The sequence below is a fragment of the Ovis canadensis genome, chromosome 22, assembly GCF_042477335.2.
Source record: "Ovis canadensis isolate MfBH-ARS-UI-01 breed Bighorn chromosome 22, ARS-UI_OviCan_v2, whole genome shotgun sequence".
In the NCBI taxonomy this organism is placed as follows: domain Eukaryota; kingdom Metazoa; phylum Chordata; class Mammalia; order Artiodactyla; family Bovidae; genus Ovis; species Ovis canadensis.
The window spans coordinates 34,241,355-34,261,261 of NC_091266.1; the positions used below are offsets into that span (position 1 = coordinate 34,241,355).

Sequence of the window (19,907 nt, forward strand, 5' to 3'; positions counted from 1 at the left end):
CTCTCTGACTTTGTGCTCTTGTTTCTGGGCATGTCTTGTGTCCTCCTGAGGGAAGGATGAAGTCTCACGCATCTTTACACTCCACACAGGCCATGATCAGGTCCAGGGCAGGTGGAGAAGTGCTTCCAACCTGCTTTTCTAGTTGGAAAGGTCAAGGCCAGGCTGCAGCAGGGAGGGCTCTGCTCCTGGCCTTGTGGCTGGCCTCCTGCCTGGTGCTTCCCTGGGTCACCACGGCGACAGGATGCTCACCCGCAAGCAAATAGCATCCCCCGCACAGGGCTGCCGGCCTCAGCAGTTCTTGACCCCAGCTGAGTTGAAACTGAGAGGATGCCTGTTCCAGCACCCGAGAGCCCAGCCCACAGGGCTTTCTCCCTGTCCCTTTAGTGACTGTGCTGAAAACAGATACCTCCCGCTGCCCCGGGTTTGCTGCCTCCTCTCCCCACTGCCACAGCTTGTCGGCATGATCCACGGCAGGGGGGAGGCTTGGGGCAAAACAGGTGGTCTCCTAGCACCCAGCTGCCAGCTGCATCCTGTATGCCAGGGAGCCTTCCCACGGCCCTGCTTTCTTCTGGGTTATAGCTCCCCTGGGAGCCTGGCTTTCTCCTCTGCCCCTGCGGGGTGGTGGGTGGGGGTGGATGGAGGTGGGGAAAGGGACGAGGAGGCTATTCCTGGCCAGCCTAGGGATAGTGGAGCATACCTGACGGAAGGAGGTCTGACCTGTCCCCTCAAGTCTGGGTCAGCTCTTGCTTGACACAGATCTGCAGTCCTCGTCAGGCTGGTCTCAGGCAGGGCAGGTGCTGTGGGCCATGGCCCAGCTGCCAGAGATAGGTCAGGCCCTGCAGCCTTCTCCTCTGGGAAACCCTGCAGGCAGGGCCGACTACAGCCCTCCTGGTCACCCAGCTGGCGACCTTCACCTAAGACCAAGGCCTGAGGGCGGCTCCACTGGGAAGTCGGGTGTTTTCTGCCTTTGGGCAGATCCTCTCTGCTGTCCCCTCTCGCAGTCTTACCCTCATCTCCTCCCAGAAGACCTCAGCTCTGTCCCACCTTCTCTCAGCCTTTATTGAGCTCCTGTTGTGTGCCAGGCACTGGGTTGGGCCCTGGAGCTCTTGAGACGGGTAAGGCCCAGCCCTGCCCTTATAGTTTGTTTGTAGTGCAACTCCTATGAAGTGGTGTAAACAAGAGCTTTATCCATACAGGACAGCGAGAAAGAATCTTTCCTTAGAGGTGCCTTGGGGCAGAAGACACCCTAACTCTTGACTGAACTGTTTCTGCTTTGTCATGACAAGGATCTTTTACTGCCTTTCCCCATAAGGCTTCTACCAAACCACACTTAAAAGCTTAAAACACATAGACACACAACAAGAACCTTGTTTTTGTTTTTGTTTTTTTTTTAAAGAAAGTCAATGCATATACAAATATATATTCTAGAAAGTTAAAGGCCCATCACCACATCCCACTGGTGGAAAAATTGGTGTGTATCCCCCAGATATTTTTTGCCTGCCCATGCTAGTACTATCCTTATAAACTTGGGCTTATTTGAAGGTGCCTATTTCTTGGGAAGCACACAGCCTCTGAGGACCACCACCTACCCCTAGCAGTTATTCCAGCTCTAGACCTTTACCTGGAAAAATGGTGTCAAGCTCACAGTCTTCCTTGATTCCCGCCCCGCCCCCCCCGCCCCCCTCCCCCCCGCCCCCCTCCCCCCCACCAATTTGCACCACTTTGCATAGAAGTCAGGGCTTCCCTGGTGGCTCTGTCAATAAAGAATCCACCTGCAATGCAGGAGACCTGGGTTCGATCCCTGGGTTGGGAAGATCCTCTGGAGGAGGACATGACAACCCACTCTGGTGTTCTTGCCTGGAGAATCCCCATGGACAGAGAAGCCTGGCAGGCTATGGTCCACAGGGTCTCAAACACGACTGAGCGGCTAAGCACAGCACAGCCCAAGACCTAAAACTCTGTGTTGAAAGCCTTTGCTTGGCTAGAATTTCCTACTAGCCTCCCCTCCCAGTGTGTGCCCCAGGCTCCTCTTCCCTTGACTAGAACTGTGTGAGCAGTGAAGTCCCATCTGGATCTAACGGTGGGGCCTGTGGGTTTTTCTGCCCATTCTTCCTCTTTCTTACCCTGCCTCTCACCTCTTCTGTTCCTGGCCAGTTCTCGACCTCAAATAACTGAGTCACAAAAGCATCACAACCTTCTAGAATTGAGCAAAGCATCTTTTCTGGGCTGGAATGCTATCAGCTCCATCAGCCACTCATTTACACATACAGATCAGAAGCTGTAATTGACAGCTGTCTTAGCATTTCCATTAGAAAAAATATAGTCTAAATGTAGTTGGAGAGAAATTCTTTGGAGGCTTGTTGGAGAGGGTAATAAGAGGTCTCTGTCATGACAAGGTTAGGAGTTGCTCCACAGTCCCCCGGTGGTGGCATGGCCGTGTAGAACCGGAACCAGTTAGCCAGGGGTGGGCACTAGAAAAGAAAGCCGGAGACGACAGCGAGAGTTTGTTTTAGAAATGACCCCTGCTTACCACACTGCAGCTGGTGTTCAGATATTTCAGTCCTGACCTTGTCAACAAAGAGTGAAGAGCAGTGTTGAGTGGGAGGACCGTGGGCCCGGGAGAGGGCACCCATCAGGGCGTGGGTGGACTCATCAGACTTCAGCCTGTCTTGCTGCCCAGCACTCACTATTCCGGCATGACTCCAGGCCTTTGTTGCTTCCGTCCCTTCCCCCTGGAACGCCTCCTCCGTCACCCACTTCAGGGCCAAGTTCACAGCGCTGCATCTCCTCCCTGGAGCCTCTCGGATGTGCTCATTCTCTCCTGCGCTTCCCCGCCGCCTTCTGGATCGGTGTTACTCCTGGCTTGTCTGGTGGCGTAGTCAGTCCTTCACTTGCTCACTCATTCATTCATTCAGCGAATTCCGAGGACCTGTACTGTGTGAGGTGCCAGGTGCCACTGTGAAGGAGAGACCAGGGCCCTGCCTATGGGTGGCTGGTGTTCTGATGGGAGACAGACAGACAGAGAAGTACACTCACCACCAGAGAGCTGGGATCGCACCACTTAGGAGAGGGCAGACTGGGACGGGGGAGGGCGTTGGAGGAAGCCCACCCTGGTTAGGGCAGCAGGGACAGCCTCTCCTAGGAGGCGCTGTTTAAACCTCAAGGTCATGAAAATGTCATCCTCACAATCTCAGGCCCCTCAGTGTTGGGTAGGATCTTGACACGGTGGGTGTGCAGAATCGTGTCGAAGTGAATCTAGGCCACGACCGTTTGTCTGGGCCTCAGCGGCCTGGGAGCCAGTAACCGTTGCCCTCTCCCGCTTTAGGGCTCCCTAGCCCCACCTCCAGCTGTCACTTGACCGGGAAGAATTGGGTTACTTTGGGGGTGGGGTGGCAGGGTCCTGTGAACTTGGGTGTGGGCCAGCCGGGCTGCTCCAGGCCAGGCTCGTCGCGTCAGGGGCCGGAGAGAAAGCACGCAAGAGCAGGGGCTGACAAGCTCCAGACAGCCTGGAGGCTGTCCGTGTGGCCGGTTCTCTTGTATCTGGATCTTCCTTCAGGGACAGTTCACAACCACCACCACCTGCACCACTACCACTGCCATAACCCCAGGGGGAAACTGAGGCCCAGAGCTTGGAAGCTGCCTCTTTCCCTGGCAGCAGTGGAGCTCAAAGGGGGTCTGTATATTCAGGGAGAAGAGATGGAAAGTCTGAAATGCAAGGATGAGGGTGAGACCTGCGCCCATCCTGACCTCCTAGCCCGCTGGGGCCTGCTTATTTCCAGAGTCCTTGTCACAGGGTCAGAGATGGAAGCGGCTGGCGTGTGAAAATGTTCTAACACGGCTTCTGCCCACCCCTTGGACAGATGCATAAACAGAGTCTGGTTGTCAGGGTGTGGGCTCTGGTATACACTGTCCACACACCTCTCTCTGCCCTAGTACGGAGCAGTTTGTCTTACGTGGGAGTCAGGATTTCTTTGAACGAAATTTGCGTGGATCAGTTATTTATCATGTATTTGTTTATATTTTTTAAATGTGCTGTAGAGTAGAAGTACTACAAGAGTTTCCTAAATTATGCCTTCAAGTGTTTTCAAAATAAGGAATATGAGCGTAACATGTCCCCAGACGAGGAAGGATCAGTGCACATCATTAGTGTGATTCAGCCCTGACCAGGAGGCGGCAGAAGCTCGCGTCCTGCTCCCCGGGGCTGCACACTGCCTGGCGCTGGCAGGTAGCCGTGTGCGAGCCTGAGCCATTTCCACTTCAGCGGGGGTCCCGCGGGTGTTTGAGAGTCTGTCTCTCCTGCCAGTCGTGCAGCATTTTGTGCACCGACTCTTGTAGCTCTTGTGTGCATGCGTGCACGATTGCACGTGTGGTTTGCTTTGCAGTGTTGGGTGGGAGCCATGAGTTTTTGGAGGGCCTGGCTCTTGCTTTAAGCTGTCTCTGTGCCCCTTGTGAGCCCCGCACAGGTCTGTCCACAAGTGGATTGGGTTGAGTCTTAGAGCCAGAAGTCCAGCTGCCTCATTTTCCAGATAGGAGCCTGCAGGGAGATGACCTGCCCCAGGCCGCAGTGGCTGAACCAGCCAGGTGGTCTTGGGGCCAAGGTGTGCAGCCTTCAGAGCCGAGTCAGTAGCTGCTCTGCAGGTGAAGAGGGTCTGTCCCCAAGAGGCCCCTTGGGCGGTGAGGGTAGGAGCTGGAGCCTGGGATTCCTGGGGGCTGTCGGGAGGGGTGGGCATGCGATGTTGTGTCCGTGTTCTCCCCGGCGCATCCCCATCAGCTCCACTTTACCTGCCTCCCATAGTAAGTGAGCTTCTCTGAAAATCATTCACTGTTTTCTCTGAAATGAGGGTTTTGCCGCTTAGAGAAGAGCTTCCCTGGCGCTGGTCGAGGCGCCCTCTCCTTGTTTAACTTGGGGGCCTGCCCTTGCGGCCTGGCCAAGGGCGGGCTGTGCTGTGTGGGAGGACGGGCCCTGCCTCTCCTGCGCTCCACACAGGCGCCAGGCCCACCCCTGGAGGCCCTCAGCCCCTGGGAGCTCCCTGCCCCCGACCCACTGCCTCCTCAGGCGTTGCCAAAACAAACAAACAGGAGGTGCCTGGGTGCCCAGAGGCCCTTCCACACAGCCACCCGCTGCGGCACCCTGGAGGCCACCACCATCAGCACCTTCAGCCATTTCCGTCTTCTCTCCTCCTGAAGGGCTGGGGCCTTCCAACTGGAACCTTCTCTGAGGAAGGGGAGGGGCTGGGGGAACTTCCCGGGTTGGGCCCCTGCCTCTGACTCTGACAATCTGGATCCCATTACCCTCTCCTGAGAAGGGTGATGAGGCCTTGCTTTTTTAAAAAAACATTGTTTTTCTTTTTTTTACTGTATGTTTCACAGGAACTTCAAATAACTCAGCTTGGCTGTACACAGAATAGGACTCAGTAATAAATGTTTGTGGATGAAAGCGAAATTAGACCCAAGGAGGTTCGTTCATTGATTTGGCTCAGAAATGCTTTCTGAGCATCTGCTGGAGTAGCTCCCATGATGAACTTTCACAACCTCCCAAGCCCTCAACACTCAGGAGAAGGTTGAACCTTCCGGGAGTTTCAGAGTTGACCCACCACCTAGTTGTGTGACCTTTGGATTAGGTGACTTAGTACATGTAAAGGCTTAGAACAGTGTCTGACATATGATAAGAAGTTAGTACATGTAAGCCATGATTATTAACCTCCTGGTATTTACCATAGCTCTCACAGTAATGCTGTAAGGGTAGCTGTTATTATCCCCATTTTCCAGATGAGGAAACTGAGGTTCTTAAAGGGTGAATAACATACCCAAGTCAAGCAAGTAAGTGGCAGAGCCAGGGTTCCATCTCAGACCTGGAGTCTGAGGCTTTTGGCAACCCTACTGAGCTGCTTAGCCGGCTCCGGGCTGGGCATTCAGATGCCAACACTAACGAGACCAGGTGCTGCCTTGAAGAGTTCTCAGCCTGGCATGGAGGCCAACACACACACGGTCATCAATGACTGAATTTCCGGAGGCACCACATGCATTAGAGTCAAGCCAGGCGGAGTGGGAGGCAGGGCAGGGCTGGCAGCGATGCCGCACGGCACACAGGGCTGGTCAGTGTCCACCAGCTGGGCCTTCCCTCCTGGGCTCAAGGCAGAGCGGCTTCTGTGCCTGTCAGCTATGCGTGTCAGAGGAAAGAGGGGGTCACCTCCCCTTCCCCCTCCCAGCCCCAGCCAGGGCCGCCTTCTCACAGCCCTGGGGACGTGGCATGCATGCAGAACAGGACAGGGTCTGGGACAGGCACTGGGCTGAAAGTGAAGAGCTCTAAAGCCACTCACTGGATTCCTACCACTGTTCCAGAGTCCTTGAACCTCAGTGTTCTCATTTGTAAGATGGGAGTAATAATGCTTGCCAGGCAAGGTTATTGTAAGGATTAATTAAAATGATGTTTTTAAAAAACTTTTTATTAAAAAAAATCTCTTTATAACCCTAAATGAAGTACTTCACATGACTAATAATAACATGCCATTTTTTAGCTCCTCATACCACACTAGATTGCACACAGTGCCTGCCTAATCCTTACACTAGCTCTTTCAGGTGGACATCACGGCTCCCATTCCATGGCTGTGGAAACTGGTCCAGAGGCTCAACTACCTGGGCTCACACAAGCCACCTCTCTATATTCCAGACCTTCTGAGCTCTCTCCCCTTCCCAGCCCTGCCCCTTGCTAGTACCCAACCAGCCACGGGAGGGTGCGGCTGTCGGGGCCACGCCGAGCGAGGTGCTCTTACCAGGCCAGCCACTCAGGCCTGGCAGCTGGTGGTGGGCAGGGGCAGAGGGCTTTACCTGCCCACGGCCCCCAGTTGTGGTGGGAGCAGCAAGCTCTTGTCCCTGCCCATCTGGCGAGTGAGTTTTGTCGGCCTGTGAGTCACACAGCATTGATGAGTCAGGTTTTTCCCTCCTTCTTGCCCAGAGCAGCTGGGGAGAGGGTGGGGGGTTTGTTAGGAAACAGGACCTCCCTCCCTCTGCTCTCCCACTGTCCGCCAGTGCCTTGGAGCTACACGTTTTCTATCCAAAAGTCTGTGGCTCAGCCTGAGTCCCTACAGAAGCGGGTATCTGGGTGCTGGTCACAGACATGAGAGAGCAGGCCTCGGGCTGAGCAGAGTGGAGAGGAAGGGCCCTCCTTGTTGGTAAGGAGAGTGAGGCAGCTAGTCCAGGGCTATCTGACTCCAGAGCCCCACTCTGGGCCTCTCATTTTGGCTTACCCACTCCTTTCTGCAAAGAGAGGCTTGTGAAGCTGGGTTTCCCAAGGCACAGGGTCCCCTGAGCCCTCTGCTCCTTGCCTTATGGCCAGTTCTGGCTGTGAGCCTTCAAAGGACAGTCCAGATGGTCAGCTCAGGCAGGCCTGGGGTTCCCCCGAGCGCCCCCCTGCCAGCCCTCTCAGAGGCCTCATTAAACAGTCAAAGCAGCCAGCCAGGCTGTCGGCCTAGTTCCAAATCGGTGCTTCTCAGCCCTGGTCACATATGAGAAGCGCCTGGAGAGCCTTTAAGCCCCTCTGATGCTTGGGCCCTACCCCAGGCAACTAAACCAGAATCCTGAGGCCCAGGCAGCCAGGTTTGGGACTTGACGTGCTGTGTTGTTGCCTCTCGAGAGTCTGCCCTCCAGGAGCTGACGGCCAAGTTGCAAGGGGACAGAACAGCGTGCAGGGGACATGCACACAAGGAAGGCAGCCTGTGACTCAGGGCCGGTGTGGGATGCTCACACCCCACAGGGCCAGGGGTGAGGTGCGTGCGGGCCCGGAGGGAAGCTCTGTCCTGTTGGATGGAGGTCAGGAGCAGGCAGAGCATGGGAAGGAAACCAGGGAGGATGCTGGCCTGACCCGGTCTGTGATTCACAGGCAGTAGAGGAGGAAGGGGAAACAATGAGTCAGGCCCAGCTAGTTGCCTACAAGGCCTGAGCCAGGCTCTGGAGGAGAACGAACGTGCTCAGATGAGAAGTCCTCTGTTGCTCCACAAGCAGAATGTTGTGGGCCCTGAGCTTCGCCGTGTGAGAAAGTGGGTGAGCCGGGAAAAGGTGGGTTTCCAGATCTCAGGGGTGCCCAGCATCTATGTGCACGTCACACTTGACCCAGGCACTTCTCACCGAAGCTGCCCAGGGCATCTCAGCATCTCTGAGGTGCACAGAATCGGGCAGGTGTGCGCAGAGAGTGAAGGGCTAGCACAGGCCAGTGTGAAAACAGACCCAGGCCTTCTGACTCCAAGTTCACCCGCTTAAGACAGGCCTGAAAGAAGGACCGGTGTGGACTGTAAATGAACACCAGACCCGGGAGAATACAGAGCCACAGCCAGGGGAAGGGTCGTGGGGTCTCTTCTAGCTGCAGCCCCAGCAGTGCTGGGCAGACTTGCTGTTGTGTTTGCCGTGGAGGCGGAGGGAACCGGTGCTCGGCAGAGGAAGCCAGCACCCCGGGGGCACCTGGCGCTGGGCACCACCTCCATGGGCTGTTAGGTGAACTGGTTAGCTGAGCGGAGGGTGGACGGAAAGATAAAGAATCTGGAGTAACAGCAGAGGGAGGAGGGCTCTCGAGTCTGGAGAATAGCAGCTGTCACCCTGTGACGGGGTGGTGACTTACTCTGTGTCATTCTAGAGTAGAGCTGGTGGCTTAGTAATCATAATGGCAAAACCAGCTTCAGTGGCAGTAGTAATGCCTCCTCTAGCCAATGTGGAGCTGGTGTGTCTTAGTCTTAGGTGGAGGGAGCCAGAGCTATGGTCCTAGGAAGACTGCACCCTGGGTGTGGGGGCTTAGGTCAGTTGATTTATTATATATAATCTTCTTGAGCCTATTAGCTAATAAATGTATATGTGTATATTTTCAGCCCTCCCAACCTCCCTAAGAAGTGGGCTGTAATTAACTCCCGGCCTTCCAAAAGGGGAGGCTAGAAAGTTTAAGGCATTTACTCAAGGTCACGCCACTGATTTATGTCAGGGCTGACGTTTAAACCTGTCTCTCTGGTCCAGAATCTTGACCTCCACTCTCTGTGTCTCTCTGTCCTCCTGCCTGTTCCTTAGTCGGCGCTCAGTGAAGGGTGACTGTAACACTTAGCTTTCTCACCACTTGATCCATTCAACACTGGAATAGGTTTCCTCCTGGCAGTGAGTGTGTCCGGAAGTGCCCACAGAGTCTGAATTGCCCCTAGTCTGCATCACTGAGCCCCAAACCCACCACGCGGACTTAGAGTCTTGGGGTAGTGCCCAAGTCTGTGTTTCTGTCAAGCCCGGAGGAGATGTGGATGCCTGGTCAGGCCCTGGTGTCCTGGGAGGGCCCAGCTCTTAGAGGCCTTTCTTTCCTGGTGAGGACAGGAAAGGTCAGACCGCCTCTTAGCTCCTCCACTCTTGTTCCTGAAGTGTGTTCTGCTCGCTGCTTTTCCTATCAGAGTATTCATTGTCTTTGGATCACACTCTCGATGTTTTCACGTTGTGGTTATAATTCAGCTTTTGCTGGCAGTGGAGTGGTTTGCTAGAAACAGTTTACCTACCCCTCGAACCCCCCCACCCTGACATGCACACAGGCAAAGGCTGTGGGGGGGTCTGGAACAGGTCACATGACCCCCCAGAGCCTCATCCTCACCTGTAGAATGAAGAGTCTTGGGTAAATGACTTTAAGGTCACTGCTGGCTTCAGGATTCTGCCAGGCTCAGGGGGACCCGGCCTGATGGAGTGGTGCAGGTGTGAGTGAAGCACCGGTGGCAGTTGACATCCAGGGTGACCAAGTCTTGGGTGTCAGAAGTCAGCCCTCTAGGCACCCAGCTGCCAACCTGGTGCTGGTGTGGATCCTCGCTGCAGGGACCCTCCCTCCCTGACTGCGGGGCTGTGGAAAGCAGTGGCAGAGGTGACCTGTCTCTCCTCTCTAGAGTCCTGAGGTAGCAAGGGGAGCTGGCCAGACACTGGAGACCTTTCCAGCAACCTCTGGGGAGTTCCTGTTTTATTTATTGGCCGCCACCCTCACTCTCCTGCTCCAGGAAAAGTGCTGACCCTATGCTGTGCAGCCCCACAGGGAAGCGAGCATCCATCAAACCCTCTCATTGTCCCTGTCAAACTTAACCTCATTTACCCGCCTGCATCCTCCACAGGACGAGATAGAGACCAGGAGTTTCCCAGAGCAGGGGTTTTCAAACTTTTCAAAATTGCAGTAACTTTATGGAAAAAAAAAAAAAAGAGAGATGATAACATTTCATTCTGTTCATTGCATAAAGGAAATGAGCATTACTGACTTGGCTTGATTACTAGCTACAATAGTTACTGTCTTTTACTAAGTACCAGGCAGAGTGGTCTTTGTAATCCTTAGAGCAATCCCGTGAGGTGGCAGTTACGTCGTCTTCACAGATGGGAGCACTAAGGCTTAGAGTGATGAGGTGGGTCTCTGCACTCACACAGGTGGTCAATAACCAAGGCTGCCCCCACCCCCACACCGTCCATCTCTGAAGCCCCCATGCATACGTGAGTAGCCAGGTTGGGGAGGGAGTCTTTGCTAAAGTGTCTGATAACTCACAATCATCTGTAATTAGGCTCCTCCTAGAGCCAGTAATCCTGGGACTGTTCACATTCAGGCCAGGACTTTGTGACACCTGGGAGTAAAAATCAGCACGTGATGAGGATGGGAATATATTAACTCTAAGAAAAGAACAGGCTGGGTTTTGAGGTTTTGGTTTTTTCTTTTTTAATGCATATGAGCTTGAAACAAGCAGAACTACTCTCATTTCTGAAACACCTGATGTGCTAACTCTGCTTATGAAATACATGATTCTTCCCCAGCCAGCCCCAGAAAAGGAGCTGTTGCTTGTATGGCAGCCTGAATCCCAGAGTAGGCCCTAGGGACTTGGGGGTTCTGTTTGTAGAGCTCAGAAAGGCCCATTTTTCCCTCGGGAAATGGGATGGGGGGCAGCTGGGCGAAGTCAGCTCAGGTCAGGGTGAGAGCTGATCCCAGCCCAACATGGGATGGTTCTTTCTGCCTTGCCTGCCCCTGCTGCCAGGGGCCCTGGGGCTGAGAGCACAGAGTGGAGAGCGGATGCAGGGCCTGCTCCCCTGAGCACGACCCAGTAAAAGTGTGCGCTGCGGGCCAGCGCAGTGAAAGCTCACACTGTCTCCACGGTTCTGTGTGCCCCCTTGTCCACACCCAAGCAGGGGGCCTCCGGGTAAGTGTATTTTCCTTGGCTGCACTTTAGTCTCTCCCATTGCCACGAAGGTTCCAGGCCCTCACTGGGCATGGTTTCTGACATCCAGGCCCCCGTCCTCCAGTGGGTTTTCTCACCGTACACTTCAGGAACTGTTTTTGTCCCTCCTGGCCTGCCACCCCCTGTCTTTCACCTCTCCCTTCCTGGGATTTCTTCCAGCAGATTCCTTCTGCTCCCCCATCTCTGATCTGGCCTCTGCCTCCCCAGTTCCTCCCGTTTTTCCTCAACAGCTCTTTCACTTCATTCACTCGCTCATTGGGCAAACAGTGGCTGAGACCTGCTAGTGTGCCTGCCCCCAGGATCCCAGTGATGAACTTGAGGCGGTCCCAGCCTCATGGGGGAAGACTGGACCATCTCAGGGAACTGCAGTTCCCCAGGCAGGGTGCCATCACAAAGCTGAGTTCAGGGCTCCCAGAGGAGCCTTGAGTCCTTCAATCCTGCCCAGGACCCCTGAGACCAGACGTGTCCTAGGAAGGGCTGCAGTTTAGGAAACCTGGGCTGTCACATAGCAGCTGGCCCCATCCCATTCCCTCCCTGAAGCCTGGAGCTGGGCCTGAGGGAATGAATGGGGAAGATGGGCCCAGGCTGTAAAGAGGCCACGTGGGGAGGCCCCAGCTGAGCGAAGCTGGGCCAGCACTTTCCTTTCGAAGGTTACCCAGGCTCCGAGGGTCATCCTGGGTTAAGGCTGACTATAAATACCGTGCTTCCTGAAGGGATTACCCGGGCTGCACTTCCCCTGCCTGTACCCTCCTTGGCCAGGCTGATCCTTCTCTGGGCCCGCTGTTCTTTTGGGCCTCTTATCCCCTCGGCCAGGTGCGGCACTTCAGCCGTGTCTCTCCAGCCCCCTGCAGCCCTGCGCTGCCTGCCAGGGTGGAAGAGGAAGGGAGGAGAGACTTGAGTCTGCGTCCTGGTCAGAGGGCCATTGCAGCCCAGGCCTTTGGGATGGGGAGGCCCTTGTCCCTTCTCCTTCTGCCTGGAGCCTCATCTCTCCCACCAGCCCAAGCACGCCCAGGCTTGTCACATAATCAGTGCCTCTGGAGAAAACACTGCTGGCCCCAGCTTTGGAGCAGGGACCTGGAGCTGGAGCTTGGTAAACGAGTGTGGAAATAGAGCTCGGAGGTTGCCATAGGTATAAATAGGGCTGTTTCCCGGCTTGGGTGGACTGACTGTCCTGGGAAATCTCTGGCTCCCTTGACTGGTCTCAGACTTGGTATCACTCCCAAGTGGCTCAGGTGTGCCAGTCCCCGAAGCCACAATAAGGATCTCTTGGAGTCTGAGATGAACGAGTGAAGGGCCTGCCTGACTTTTCCTTCACAGCAGGCCTTTCTCCCAGTTCCCCCAGCTGCCCTCTGCTGATCTCAGCTATGATTCCTCCACTGCCCTCCCACCCCATTCACTGTGCGTTAGTCAGTTCCATTTTCAACTCAGCAGACCCTTGCTGAGAACCTGGGCCACGATGGCTCAGAGGGAAGCAGCCGGGAAGCAGCCCCACTGTCCTTCATGGGTTCTTGAGAACCCCCTCTTGTGTAGTTACTCTGAATTAAGCAGTGTGAACCTCACACACACACACATACGCACATACATGCACACACGCTCATAGCGGTGACTCCTGCTGCTGCTGCTGCTGCTGAGTCGCTTCAGTCGTGTCCGACTGTGCGACCCCACAGACGGCAGCCCACCAGGCTCCCCCGTCCCTGGGATTCTCCAGGCAAGAACGCTGGAGTGGGTTGCCATTTCCCTCTCCAATGCATGAAAGTGAAAAGTGAAAGTTGTGTCCGGCTCTTCGCAACCCCATGGACTGCAGCATACCAGGCTCCTCCACCCATGGGACTTTCCAGGCAAGAGTACTGGAGTGGGGTGCCGCAGCCTTATCCGAGAGGCACTCCAGCTCTATGCAAATTGTAAAGGACCTTTAATGTTCTCTCTCCCACTCTCATTTCAGTACCCTCCCCTGGGGGTGATATATCACCAGACACCGTTCATTATCTGGCCGAACCACAGCGTCCACCATCATTATCCTCCCCCGACCCAGACATCGTGCCCTCTGTTTTCTTCTTTCTTTACCTTCTGAGTCTGCTCTCAGCAGCGACTCTGGAGGCAATCCGTTGAACTTGCTGATGTTAGGGTGTAGATGAGCATGCCAGCTCCACTTCTGTTTTGCTGTGTTCGGTGTGGGGTTCATCAATCGGATTTGAGTGTGTACCTCAGCCTTACCCTCCAGCTCTGGTCCTACCGGTGGTGTTTCAGGCAACCCTGCAAGACCCCAGCTTTTGCCTCTACTGAGAAACTTACATTCTCTTCTCAGTTCCCTGCCCACCACAATCATAGAAACCCAGGATTATCATGGGCATTTTGTCTCTCCCCAGACAAGCAGGTACCTTGATCTTTTACTTTGTGATGTTTTTTAATCTCTCTTTTGTCAACTTCACGAGGAATAAGGACCATTTCTGTTACTCTGTCTTTGACCTGGAGCTTAACTAGGACAGGTGGAGACACAAGTAGAGGCCTCTAGATGCTGCTGCTGCTGCTGAAACCAGCAAAGCCTGCCTGGCCCTGAACAGAGTCACCCAGAGCTGCCAGGAACTGAAATCCTAGAGGCCGTGGTCCATTGGGTTCTCCAGTTCTCCACCACTCTCAAACCCTACCCCTTGGCATCCCAGACTCTTCCTACTTTTCTGTGGCTTCTCCTCAGAACTTTATGTACCCCTTATCCTTGTTAACAGCTTTCATTGTTAACAATTTTCATTAATCTTATTATTAAAATATTAATGCTTATTGTTGGAAACTTGGAAAATAGAAGCCAAAAAAAAAAATCATTGGTAACCGCCAATCAGATAGAACCAAACAGTTTCATATAAGTCCTTCCAGTCTTTTAAATATATATATATGTAATTTTACATAAATTTTTAGAAATAAAAGCTGGAGCACAGCACTTGCTGTTCTCTGACCTGCGTCTCGCCATATCAAGGACCTTTGCCCACACTGCTTAGCCTCCTTCTGCCCCATCATAGAGTGGCTGCCAGGGACGCACAGAAATGATGTGGCCTCTCTCCTGTGCACTGAGTTTATTTCTAGAAAACCAGTCTGAGCTAGACAGCTTTGTAGATGAATTTCCACCACACACTTGTGATTATTTTCTTTGAATATTTTCTTAGACACTAAGGACTTCCTTGGTAGCTCAGTTGGTAAAGAATACACCTACAAAGCAGGAGACCCCAGTTCAATTCCTGGGCCCAGAAGATCCACTGGAGAAGGGATAGACTACCCACTCCAGTATTCTTGGGCTTCCCTTGCGGTTCAGCTGGTAAAGAATCCTCCTGCAGTGCGGGAGACCTGGGTTCAATCCCTGGGCTGGGAATATCCCCTGGAGAGAAGGGAAAGGCTACCCACTCCAGTATTCTGGCCTAAAGAATTCCCTGGACTGTATAGCCCACATGGTCGCAAAGAGTCGGACACGACTGAGCCACTTTCACTTTAGAAACCAGATCACTGAGCCAAAGGGACACACACTTTTAAGTTCTTTTGGAACATAGCAAACGCCCTCCAGGAAGTTTGTGTCAATTTGTGCCACATATAAAAGTGTTCACAACCTTTCCATTGCCCAGTATTTTTAGTGATAGGACATTAGGGAAATGAAATTTAAAACACTAATCATCAGTTTGCTTCTATATTTAGAGTAAAAGCTTTCTTTTATGTTTTGTCTGTATCTCGTCTAACATTGTAAGCATTGGTGTTTAGGGATCCAGACATTTTTGTCACGTCTCTCACACCTGCTTCCCCTGGACCTGGAGAACTTTTCCTGGGTACTTTGTTGCTGTGTTTGATTCACTGCAAAGGGAGCCAGCCCCTGGCCCAGAGGCGCTGTGACTGCCCCCTGCTGGTGAAGAGGTGCAGTGCCGACTGAGAAGGCTGGGCTCCTGCTGCCCTTTCAACCCTCCCCCTTCCTACCACCGCCCCCTATTCTAATACTTTCTAGTATTTTCAGTCTAAAAGGACCAGCGTGCAGGGTGAGGAACTTTTAAGCCTTTGTGTCTTGGGTGATGCAGATGCAGTTAATACCTGGGGAGGCTCACGGGTGTCGTGTCCATCCTGGGATGAGAAGTGTGTCTCTGACAGCACAGACAGGAAAGCATGCTGTTCTCTGCGTGGAGGGGAGGGGACTCTGAGGGCCAGGTGTGCAAGCAAAGCCGCCTCCAGCACGTGGGGCCTCCTCGGGTGACAACTTTGGAAGGTGACACCGTGGGGCTGTGTTTATATTAGAGTGAGATGAATGCATACGCAGTTACACTTCAGATATGCTGAGGTCACAGCCTCAATTGTCAGGAACAAAATCAAAACCTGACCGTGTAAGTAAGGGTGGCAGGGGGTAGAGGATCTGAGCAGGAACAACAGATGTCCCAGACAAAGCCTAGTCTCTGTCTTCTTTAAGAAACCTCTTTCTTAGACCCAGATGCTCTCAATTTCGACAGTGCTGACAAAGCTTTCTCAACCTTCAGCAGATTAGGAGTGGCCCATTAGCTGGGCCTGACCTCTACCCAGAAGGAGGAGCACTTAGATAGAGACCAGGAAGAAGTGACATCTGGCAAAGAGGAAGGAGACGGGAAAACTATAGAAATGCGCTCAAGAAGTTAAAAGGTCCTGACATCTGGGTCCTTGGGTGGAGGGGCAGAAGCACCATATGCGGGAGGTCCCAAGGGTATCACTGCATAAAGCCTGTGAATCTGGAGGGATCAAAGCTCTTGTTAGGGAGACACCAGTGCTAAAGGACCAAAGAGAAAAGGACTCAGAAATCATGAAGCAGGGGGATTTGATTGATCCAGGCAGAAACACCTCCAGGCCAAAACTCCACAACAAAACACATAAGCAATTCTGTCATCCTCTATTTCTTTCTGCCTCCTTTCTGGTGTTCGTACTTAAGCCTTTGATCCACCTGGGCTTTGATCTTTGCGGCTGGTGTGAGGTAGGGATCCTGTTTCATGTTTTTCTATATGGAGAACCTGTAGTCCCCACACTGTCTATCAACAGCCCATTGTAAAGAAAAATCTCCAGTGTTTCTTCTCTACTGCTCTCACAGAATAGTTCTGGTGATAGTTATGCGGGTGTTTTTCCCACGCCCTGTTCATATTTTTACGGCTCTCATTTCTTAAACTTGGTATTTCATCCCTTGTGTCTGATAAGTCCCGTATCTGAGGGCTTTGTGCGTCTGATTCTCTTGCCTGTTGTTTTTGCTGGCTCGGGCTCACACTGCCTTGTTTCTTTGTACGTTGTGGTTTAAAAAAAAAAAAAACTATGACCTTATTATTTATTTTTCTTGGAACTTTATCTCGGGAATTCTTTGAGGCCTGGTTTGAAGTTGTTTGCCTACAAAGAGGATTTGCATTTCCTTGTGCTAACCCAAGAACACTTCAGATTAAACGTCTGGCGTTAGAGTTTTCTGTCTGCACGGGGAGTGGCACGCCCACAGGAGGGCCATGCGTGGATTCAGTGTGACCTGCGGTGGGACCCACACTCTGTCGTCACTTGCTGTGTGACTGCAGGCCAAGTCATTCGGTCTCTCTGCCTGGCCCACTATCTGTGAAATAGCAATAATAATCCCTACCACCTAAAGCCATTGGAAGGGTGAAACCGGATGATGTATGTAGGTAAAGTGCTTCCACAAGTTTTCTTTTACACAGTTGGTAGACAGTGAATGTCATCCTCTTCCCTTGAGGAACCCCTCTTCTGCTCCAGCCCAGGGGTCCTGCCCCAGCTTTAGTTCCCCATCTTTCCTAGGATCTGAGTTGTAACAGGAGCCGAGTGCTTTCGACCTCACCCGTGTGGCTCATTCTGCCTTCAGCTTTGAGATGACTGAGCTTCCTAAAGCCTTTGAGAGATGCTTCTGCCCTCAAGTCTTGACCTAGGTCCGGAGTTGTCTTGGGGGTCACTTGGGGCTGGGTAACAAGAATCGTGACATTTCACAGAATTGTTTTCTTCTTCCAGTGCTGCAGGGGTGTTTTGGTTGGTTGGTTACCATTCAGAAAACTTCTTTGTAACTTTATGGTGGAATATTAGTAACAAGACAGTATAAATGTTTATTATTTTTAGTCATGGGAATATACATGGACAGTACTATAAGTGTGAAATAAACAGCAGGTTGTGTATTGGCACAAAAATAGTTAAATCCTTTTCTGTAACAAGGATTATTTTTAGCATAAATTGTTTTTTGTTTTTAAAACTCTCTTTAGAACTCCAGCTCTATTGAGAAAAGTGAGGAAAGGGAGCTGAAAGGAAACACGTCTAAGTGTCAGCAGTGGTTACTTCTTTTTTAAAAAAATCATATTTATTTATCTCTGGCTGTGCTGGGTCTTCGTTGCTGTGTGGGCTTTCTGTAGTTGCGGTGAGCAGGGGGAGCCCTCTTTAGTTGTGGCGGTCAAGCTTGCCCACTGCAGAGCCTGGGGGCACTTAGGCTTCCGTAGTCGCAGCTCCTACCCTCTAGAACAGAGGCTCATTAGTTATAGCCTGTTGGCTTAGTTGCTTCACAGCATGTGGGATCTTCTTGGATCAGGAACTGAACCCATGTCCCCTGCATTGGCAGGCAGGTTCTTTACCGGTGAACCACCAGGGAAGCCCCAGAAATGGTCACTTCTAAATGGTGGGATTCTTGAGTAAGTTTTCTCCAATGGCAGCATGGTACAGACCGTGGTCAGAGAGTGACCTTCTGATTCAGAAAACCTGGCCTTAAATTGGTACCTGTGGGGCTTTAGACCAATGACAACAAGCTCTCTGGGTCTTACTTTCCCCATCTGTTGGGTTGTTTTGAGTCTAAAATGCCTAGCCTGTGATCTGGCACAAGCTGGGTCCGAAAATGGTCACAGTTGCTTTTTTGTTTTTTGACACAACTACATTTTTTTCAGATTTTTAAAATACTGAACACGTGCAATTTTATAATCAAAGAAAGAGAATAAAATTAAGACTGAACCAGCAGCAATAAAGGCAGTATTTGCTTTGCTGACAAAAGGGGTTTTCACCCCCAGGTGGGGTTTGTGCAGTTTCCAGACTCTTCCCTGAGTCCAGCAGGGGCCCAGAGACCCAAATGCTCAGGAACCACAGCAGTGAGGGCTGGGGAGGCTGGGCTGGGAGAGGGCGGACCGCAGTCCTGGCTTTTACACATGCAGAGCTTCTCCCTTCTGTCCTGCCCAGGACGCAATGAGCCCCTCAAGAAGGAGCGGCTGAAGTGGAAGAGCGACTACCCAATGACTGATGGCCAGCTGCGGAGCAAGAGGGATGAGTTCTGGGACACGGCGCCAGCCTTCGAGGGCCGCAAGGAGATCTGGGATGCCCTCAAGGCTGCTGCCTACGCGGCCGAGGCCAACGACCACGAGCTGGCTCAGGCCATCCTGGATGGAGCCAGCATCACCTTGCCCCATGGTCAGTGGGCAGGGCAGGGACTATCTCCACCAGAGCAAGGGGGCTGTTGGCGGGAGAGAGCCAGTGGCCAGCCCCATGTCAGGCGCTTCCATGCAGGCTGTGGGTGGCAAGTGTGGCTAGTCATTTGTTCATTCAAGCAACCGTTACAAGCATAGACCAGGAGCGGGACACCAAGAAGATGAGGACACAGTCCCTGCTTGCCTAGGGAGAGACAGCACACCTCCAGGCAGTGTGATGCGAGCAAGTTAAAGATTACTTGGGGCCCTTTGGGATCCTAGCACACCTCAGGTACCAACCTTCTGTTGAGTAGTATTATATGCTGGGCACCGAGCTAGAAGCTTCTATTGCATCATTTCATTTAAGTTCATAACAGCCCCTGGGGCTGTGTAAAGCAGAGAATAACAGTGGAAACTCTGTAGAGTCAGAAACTGGGTTTTAACCGTGTCTCTTTCCTAACTATGTGACCTTGAGCTTCTTGAATTTAAAGCCCAAGTGACTTACCAGTTATAAAGTGGGGATACCTACCTCATAGGATGGGTGTTAGGATTCAACAAGATACAGATAACATCATTTAGTCCAGTCTCAGCATGTAGTAGGTGCTTAAGATACAGGAAATATATTACTATGTGCAATACACTGTACCAGTAAGAAGACTGAAGCCCGCTAGGTATGAGTCATGAAGAGCAGGGCCTATGCTATTTCAGTCAGCCTTATAATGCCGGCACGTAGCACGTGTGCCCAGGAAGGGGTTGTTGAATGAACAAATGAAGAGTAATTTGCTAGGGTTGAATGAGCCAGAACCTGGTGGAGCCAGAATGTCAGCCCAGGTCTTGCTGACTCCACCTCAGGCCCCCACCATCTGTATAAGGAAGACCTGACTGTGGGGTGGGTTTGAGGACTGGGGGGACCATGACACGTATATTTTGTCTGCTCAGTCTGCTATAGCAAAATACTACAGACTGAGCGGCTCACTAAACAACAGAAATTTAGTCTGAGAAGCCCAAGATCAAAGTGGCAGCTGATTTGGGTTTTGGTGAGAAGTGTCTTCCTGGCTTGTAAATGCCACCTGCTCACTAAGTCCTCATCGTGGGAGGAGAGAGAGAGAGCTTTCTGGTAACTCTTCTTATAAGGGCACTAATCCCCCTGGATCAAGGCTCCACCTAAATGACCTCACTTAACCATAATTGCTCCCATATAGGCTCCTACCTTCAAATACAGTGGTGCTGAGGGTTAGGGCTTCAGTGTATGAATATGATGGAGGGGACACAAGTTAATCCATATCTGGGTCCC

At 52.4% G+C, this 19,907-nt stretch overlaps 1 protein-coding gene across 1 annotated transcript in view; it reads left to right on the forward strand.

Moving 5' to 3' along the window:
* UBTD1 (ubiquitin domain containing 1) overlaps window positions 1-19,907 on the forward strand; it is a 51,436-nt gene that overhangs the window by 30,408 nt on the left and 1,121 nt on the right. Inside the window, exon 2 of the mRNA XM_069568247.1 lies at window positions 18,390-18,617. Coding sequence (XP_069424348.1) covers window positions 18,390-18,617 — 228 coding nt within the window. The remainder of the gene's footprint in view (window positions 1-18,389; window positions 18,618-19,907) is intronic.